This window comes from Gekko japonicus, unplaced genomic scaffold (assembly GCF_001447785.1).
Source record: "Gekko japonicus isolate JY-2015 unplaced genomic scaffold, Gekko_japonicus_V1.1 scaffold984, whole genome shotgun sequence".
Classification (NCBI taxonomy): Eukaryota; Metazoa; Chordata; class Lepidosauria; order Squamata; family Gekkonidae; genus Gekko; species Gekko japonicus.
The window spans coordinates 382,758-390,808 of record NW_015176001.1 but is presented as its reverse complement, the minus strand read 5'-3'; the positions used below and the strand labels follow the sequence as shown (position 1 = coordinate 390,808).

The 8,051-nt window shown below is 47.0% G+C and overlaps 1 protein-coding gene across 2 annotated transcripts in view; it reads left to right on the top strand.

Annotated features, from left to right (window-relative positions):
• ATRX (alpha thalassemia/mental retardation syndrome X-linked) overlaps nt 1-8,051 on the top strand; it is a 171,502-nt gene that overhangs the window by 109,757 nt on the left and 53,694 nt on the right. For both annotated transcript variants that reach the window (XM_015426440.1, XM_015426439.1), the window contains exons 18-19: nt 639-785; nt 1,037-1,214. In XM_015426440.1, the coding sequence (XP_015281926.1) occupies nt 639-785; nt 1,037-1,214 (325 nt within the window). The remainder of the gene's footprint in view (nt 1-638; nt 786-1,036; nt 1,215-8,051) is intronic.

Here is an 8,051-nt window from a genome sequence, read left to right as displayed (position 1 = left end):
GAACTCAAGGCAGCAGAGATCTGTGACTCCCTGGAGAAAATGATTGTTTTAAAAGGTGGACTCTGTGGCATTATACCCGGCTGAGACCTCTCCCTTCCCCAATCCCACCTCAAAACCTCTAGGGACTCCCCAGGCCAGGCCCCAAGGCTCCCTCCCTCCCTGAAAGGCCAACGGAGGCCTGGAAAAGGGCCCTTCCCCCACACCCTTTGACTCACAGAGCAGTTAGAAGCCTCTTCCCCCCCCCTGAACATTCTAACCTCTCTCACACCTTTGGTGTCTGAAGCAGAGCCCAAAGGGTTTTAGGGGGAATTCAGTCATCCCTGGAGCGATTTTCTCACTTTTTCGATTTTTGTGCACATAATGGAAGCATGCTGGGTATGTAGGAGAAGATTCTGAGGCCTACGGAGCTTTCTTTCCCTCAGTCTAAGTATCCGCACGGCGCCCTCTGTTGGCTATTAGAATATATGATGTGTATCAAGTTAACATGAAGGGACCGTTTTGGCATGCACAAAAATGAATACAAATGTTTAATGTGAAAAGAAGATGCAGGAGGGCAAGGAAGTTTATAGGTAAATATTTTGTGTGGGAGTGGGGGTTCCGTATACTAATGATGACTTGCTTGTCTTTCTCTCTTGAAGGTAGTCAGTTTTCTTCATACTGTTCTGTTGTGTGACAAACTGGATTTTAGCACAGCTCTCGTTGTTTGTCCACTGAACACGGCCCTGAACTGGGTGAATGAGTTTGAGAAATGGCAAGAAGGCTTAGAAGATAATGAGAAGCTAGAGGTATTTTCTGTTTGAAATGGGTTTTTAAAAAAAGTTACACTTAGTCTAAGTCATAATAAACTACCTTTCAAAGGCACAAACAATTAAACTTGCTATAATCATGACTGTTTTCTGTATAAACAGTAGTATGTAGAAAGTTTCTTTATGGAATACCTGCATTTTAAGTAGTTTGTATTGGTGCAGTACATTAATAGCATTTTTATTTGAGTTGGAAATAGGCATTTGTAACTATTTCTGTCCCATTTTGCAAGGTCTCTGAGCTGGCAACAGTAAAACGCCCTCAAGAAAGAAGCTACATGCTGCAAAGGTGGCAGGATGAAGGGGGTGTCATGATCATAGGCTATGAGATGTATCGTAACCTTGCTCAGGGGAGGAATGTGAAAAGCAGAAAACTGAAAGAAATATTTATCAAAGCACTCGTTGATCCTGGTAAGCCACAACACTTTGTGCAGATCTTGTGAAGGAAGCTTGGGTACTTCAACCCTACTATGGTGTGGTTCCGGTGCATCACACTGACAGACATGCTTTTATTTTTACATTTCATAAACGGGAGTATTATAGGATATACTAAAGCCTCCTGCCTATTCCCACTTCTTGCCTTCCTGCTTGCCATGATATTTCTGTGTGCATGCCAGCACACACAAAAACATTTAAACAATTAAAAATACAGTGACGTGATTCAGTTAGAAGCACATAAATAACTCTAGAATGAGGGCCAATAACTGTTACTGGAGGTATGCCAGATGAAACAAAAAATCTGTATCAGGGAACTATGGTTAGTGCCTTGAGTCCACACTCTGATTCTAAATCATGAGTTGGAGGCAAGGTGCATCCATGCCTGGTGGATTTGGATGCTATGGCTACAGCCATAGGAAAGTTAGGAAGTGGAGGAGGGAATAGGCGGGCAAAGAACAATATCTCCTTCCCAAACAAGGGGTTAGAGGTTTGGATTTATGAAGTCTGGAGTGGCCAAATGGTTGATATATCTTCCATGTTATTAAAGTAATAATGTAAATTTAAGTTCCGTGATGAAGGACAGATTGCATGTATTTCGGTGTTTCTCATTATTTTGGTTTTTTCAAAAGAACTGGAGGGAACGGCATACGATCTAAATTTATTTATTTGTATTAATTACAATTAATAAATAATTACAACAACAATTAAGACAACATAACAATACAAGAACAAGACATTAAAAGCAAGCTGTTGGAGTAAACAGCATTAAAACTATCCATCAAACTGAGCAGACCATTTAAAAGCTGGTAAAATAAAACCTCTAATTAAAGTCTTGGGCAAAACAGATGTATTTGGGCCTGGTGCCTAAATGAAAGTAAAGCAGTCTCCCAGTAAGAGTCAGGGCTCTTAAGGAAAGGAATAATTGCTCACCGAAGATACGGTCTTCTCCGCTTGTATTGCATTAGGATGGGGGGATACCCAGGTTCAAAGCCCTGCTTGCCATGAAGCTCCCTGGGTGGCCTTGGGCCCGTTGCTTCCTCTCAGCATAACCGATTTCACAGGGTTACTGTAAAGATGAAATGGAGGAAGGGAGAACAACACGTACCATTCTGAAGACTGGAGGAGGTCTGTGTGAAAGAGCTAAAGAGGCCAGTGGTTGTGTCTAAAAAAAAATCTGTAAACAATACTTTTCACGGAACATTTACTGGCCCCCAGGATTAATGACTGGTGACTTCCACAGGCCTTGAAAATCAGTTAACAAACCAGTCAGGGACCGGTAAGGCTTGGAAGGCAATCGGAGAACTTTTGCTGTTTATATGCTTGGGAAACAAAATTAATTGGGATACTTGCCTGGTGCAGAAAGTAATAATCTTCTTTGTGGTCTCTGTGCAGTCCCACAGTTGGGTTAAGCGCTCGTGCACGAACCTGACCTCAAGAGAATGCTAGAGCTAGCCTCTGATGCTTTTTGGTGCACTTTCCCCACCCGCTTTGGGGAGCATGCATCAACTGTTCATGCCTGGAGCTGAAGAGAAAGCGCCCTCCTGGTCAGTCCCCCCCCCCCCTTTCTTCCCCGGGAGACGCAATGTATGGAAGTGTTGTCACTGTAAAGCCAAGTTGCCTTCAACTAACGTTCATGATTTGTGCCTCTTGTGCCTGGGGGAGGGACACTGAGTGGACTGTTGTAGGCACTGTGCCAAATTCACAAAACAAGCATGGAAAAACCGGGTAGCTCAACTCCATACCCTCTTATTGAACATAAGAACATAAGAACATAAGAAATGCCAATGTTGGATCAGGCCAAAGGCCCATCCAGTCCAACACTCTGTATCCCACAGTGGCCAGAAATACCAGTGCCATCAGGAGGTCCACCAGTGGGGCCAGGACATTAGAAGCCCTCCCACTGTTGCCCCCCCCCCCCCCAAGCACCAAGATGACAGAGCATCACTTGCCCCAGAGTCCCTATCTATACCTTGTGGCTAATAGCCACTGATGGACCTCTGCTCCATATGCTTATCTAATTCCCTTTTGAAGCCGTCCATGCTTGTAGCTGCCACTATTTCCTGTGGCAGTGAATTCCAAGTGTTAATCACTCTTTGGGTGAAGAAGTACTTCCTTTTATCCGTTACATATTGGAATCATTGCTTTGCCCAGCTATACAACAGCCTCCTCAGACCCAGGCTACGCCACCTCTCCCACTGCCAATGAGGCCTTTAGGTCACATGGCATCAACTGCATTTGTTATCCCCTTTGCAAGGTTGCACACGAGACCACAACAACTATGGTTTCTGTGTCACTTCAAGCCGCTTTACCAGCCACAATCGACCATGCTCTCCATTCCTCCAGATGTCTTCTTCATGATTCTCTGGTGGACATCCACTGACAATCTCCTGATAGGCATGCCATTCCATCACCTGCCTCCGGAGGTTGTGCTTTTCATGGATGCCTCACTTTGGGGTTGGGGAGCCTACTGCAAAGGCCTTCATGCACAGGGTTGGTGGTCCGCTGCAGAGCAATGGCTTCACATCAACTGCCTCGAGTTGCTAGCAGTACATCGGGCACTGAGTGCCATCACTAGCAGGTTGAGTAGTACAGGTTGCCACTGACAATGTGGCAACCATGTACTATATTAACAAACAGGGACACTGCAACAAACAGACTGCAAGCATGTAGTTGCCCTATGGGACTGGTGCAGGAGGGAACGACATATTCCTTTTTATGTGAATTTTTTTAGATTTTTAATGTACAATAAAAAGAATAAAAACATAAAAAGAAAGAAAAAAACAAAGAAAGAAGAAGAAACAAAATTAAAAGGAATAATATCAGATTTTCTCTGCTACAGAAAGCCGTACACTTACATATTAGAACCTTAGTCCAAGTTCAGACCAGGGGCATACATCACCTTTCTGTTTAAGTATATCACCGCCAGTCGATGGGTCTCAATGTACTTCCTCCCGTCCTCGACTCCCTAACCTGGTGGGAGCAGAGATCCAACCTCATGGAAGGGGCACCCTTCCAACTGCCCGCCACCACCACAGAGACCCTGACTATGGACTCCCCCCTGTGGGGTTGGGGCACCCACATGCGAGGGCTCTGTGTGGGTGTCAGATGGAGCACTTGACACCAGCCACACCACATAGACTTCCTAGAGTTCCTGGCAATCAGGTTTTCCTTCCAGTCATTCCATTCACTCATAGAGGGTAAGGTAGTATCTGTGCTCATGGACAATACCACTGCCCTCAGCTACATAAACTGCCAAGGGGGCACCATATCCAGGAGTCTCTGCTCCCTTGTGATGGACCTATGGGCCTATTGCATAGGCCAGGGGACTTTCCCTGTCACCACTCACTTGCCTGGGATGTAGAACATCCAAGCAGACCTCCTCAGCAGAGGAGGGGCATCCCTACATGAATGGGAACTCAACTGGACCCACCTTTCGAAAAATGGGGTTTCCCTGCTGTGGATGTCTTTGCCACAAGGGAGAACCGGTGATGCCAAGTGTTCTGCTGCAGGGGAGGCACAGACCCAATGTCACTGGGGGACAGGCTCCTGTACTCATGGTCACACAAGTTCCTCTTCCTGTCTTTCATCACCAGGGTAGTCAACAAACTGATGAGGGAGAAGCCAGATTGTATCCTGGTCACACCATAGTGGCCTTGGCAAGGGTGGTTCCCTGTACTCCTACGACTATCCCAAAAGGAGATGCACCCGTTTCTACTGTACCATGACATCCTGCATTTGAAATTGACAAGTGTGGGAAATCATCTAGGATCCTTCCCTGAACTGGTGAAAGAGGCCATGATTAACAGTAGGAAACCATCCACCAGGAAATCCTAGGGCTATAAGTGGCATAAGTTTCTTGCCTTCACCCAGGACTCCACAACTTCACTGGAGCAGGCCGACCTCCCTACCGTCTTCAGTTTACTGCTCTCACTCATGGACTCAGGGTTGAGCCGCTTCTCTATGAGAGTTTATCTGGCTGCCATACCTGCATATCACCAGAAAATTAACGGCCACTCTGTTTTCACCCACCCAGACACCAAGAGGTTCCTGAAGGGGCTATTTCTGCATGTACCTCCCCCAGTCAAACTTCCAGTTCCCACATGGGACCTTCCACTGGTCCTCAGGAAACTGACAAGGAGGCCCTTCAAGCCTATGGCCATGTGTGAGCCTTGGCTCCTAGTGTGGGAAATGGCGTTCTTGGTTGCCATCATGTCAGCAAGGTGTGTAGAAGAAGAAGAAGAAGAAGAGATTGGATTTATACCCCGCCCTTCACTTGGAGTCTCATAGCGGCTTACAAACTCCTTTCCCTTCCCCTTCTCACAACAGACACCCTGTGAGGTGGGTGGGGCTGAGAGACCTCTGACACAATCTGCTCTTTTTCAAGGACAGCTGTGCCAGAGCTTGTGACTTACCCAAGGTCACATCAGCAGGTGCAAGTGGAGGAGTGGGGAATCAAACCCGGTTCTCCCAGATTAGAGTCCGTGCACTTAACCACTACACCAAACTGGCTCTCTGTGTGTAGGAAAACTCCTGGCCCTCTGACACAATCCCCCTTACCTGCAGTTCCACAGCGAAGGGGTTGTCTCGCTGGCACCAGATGTCACGTTCCTACTGAAGGTTGTGTCAGAATTTTCACCTCCATGCTGACATCACACTCCCAAACTTCTTTGCTAATCCTAAGGATGATGCAGAGAAGTTCCTCCACTCTCTGGATGTGAAACAAGCCTTGTTGTTCCACCTCAGTAGGACAAAAGCGGGACCGTCACCTTTTCGTCTCCTGTGCATTGCATCAGAAGGGCCATCGGATCTGGGCCGAAAGACTATCTAAGTGGATTGTCAGAAGAATTAAACTGTGACACCTGTTAGGAAAGCGGCCTCTGCCAGGCCCTGTCTGAGTGCACTCTGCGAGAGCGACAGCCACATCCACAGCTTTCCTCAGAGGGATTCCTCTGCAAGACATCTGCAAGGCAGCCATGTGGGTGAGGAGGGTGCTTTCTCCTCAGCTCCAGGCATGCACAGTCGATGCCTGCTCTCCAGAGTGGAGGCAGGAGTGTTCCAAAAAGCGTTTAAAGCTAGCTCTAGCATTCTCCGAGGTCGGGTTCATGTGCAGGCACTTAACCCAAGTGTGGGACTGCACAGATGACCATTTGAAAATCATCAGTTACGGGTAGGCAACCTGTTTTTGTTTTTTTTACCTTACTATTGTAGTACAGTGAAGCCGACTTCTGACACTTTTTGCCAGCTGTCTGTAAGTAGCCCTTACGTGTATTTAGGTTCTGCAGAGTAGTGTGCTCAGCGTTTTGTGAGGATGGGGTGAAGCCTGTAGTAGTCATGGGCTTCATGTCCTGCCGGTCTCAGTGGGGTTGGCTGGTCAGAAGGGCCTGATCATGCAGGGGCCCAGGAAGGACATCCAGGGGCCTGAGAAAGCACAGGCCAAGGGGAGCACAGGGATCTAGGGAAGGGAAGGTTGGAACAAAAGGGGATCCAGAATACTAAAAATGGATGCGCAGCGGGAGGAGTCTGATCCAGAAGGAGACTCGTGGGAGCAAATAGAGAGGAAAGCCGGAACTACAGAAGTGAGGAAGCTCACATTGATTTGAAAGAACTAGCCCCAGCCAAAACATTGCCCTCCGGGCCCCTCCGGTATTAAAATGTGGGTGGCGTTAGGGCTCCCCCCCCTCACTTGCCTGTTGCTCATTTGGTTGGTTTGAACATCCCCTGTTCATAAGAATTCAGGCAAAATAGTGCTAAAGTAGCCTAATGGATGACTCTGCCAGTGTGCCAGAGGGTGTGCTTTATGATGGGTCTGGCACAGTCAACATGGGTAAATTTCCCACTCCCCTAATCAGAAGGGCAGGTGGCTGACAGAAGCGCTGCCACCTGCACAAGGGCGCCTCTCTGGTTTCATTCCTGTCCATCCAGATGTGGTTTTGTTTTCAGTTACCAGTAGATGGTGTAGCAGGACTGACCTGTGCGTACTTTAGAAACGTAACTGGTTGACTTTTCATGGACTGTTTTTTCCAAGGAAATGTCTGCAGAAACTTGTTTCTTCTAACTTGGTAAATCAATTCATGTGGGTAGCCACGTTGGTCTGCAGCAGCAGAATACAGAGAGTCCAGTGGCACCTATAAGACCAACAAAGTTTTGTGCAATGTATAAGCTTTCGTGCGCAAGCACATTTCTTCAGATACAGTGAAACAGAATTTCCTCAACCATTACATATGGGGGGGGGGGTTAGTTGGCAGGAAGGGCCAATTAGAGTCAGGACAGAGACAGATGATCCTTGAAACTATTAAACTTCTTCGTTGTGCTGTATAATAATTTACTGCTCATCCTTGACATATATGTATGGGCTGGTAAGTTCCATTTTTTAATTCCGTCTCTGTTTTGACCCTTCCCAGTAACTAACCCTCCCCTCACCCTCTCTCTTACTCAGGGGTCTTTTCCTAGAAAAAGAGCTGCAGGAGCTCATTAACATACAGTATGCTAATGAGCTATGAGGCTATTCGCATAATGAGCTATTGCTCATTAGCATATGCAACGCCCCCTGACATCACCGGAAGTGATGTCAAAAGGGGAAGCAAAAGGGGGGGGGAGGCATATTCAAAAGCCTCCCCTTCCCATGGGGGGGAGCGAAGAGAGGTTTAAAGTTTAAACCCCTTCTCACTAGAGTTGGGCCACAGAAGGAGGAAAGAGGGAGAGAGTAGAGAGAAGAAAAGAAGGAAAGAAAGAGAAGGAAAGAAGGAAGGAAAGAGAAAAAGAAAGAGAAAGAAGGAGGGAAAGAAACAGAAGGGGGAAGAAGGAGGGAAA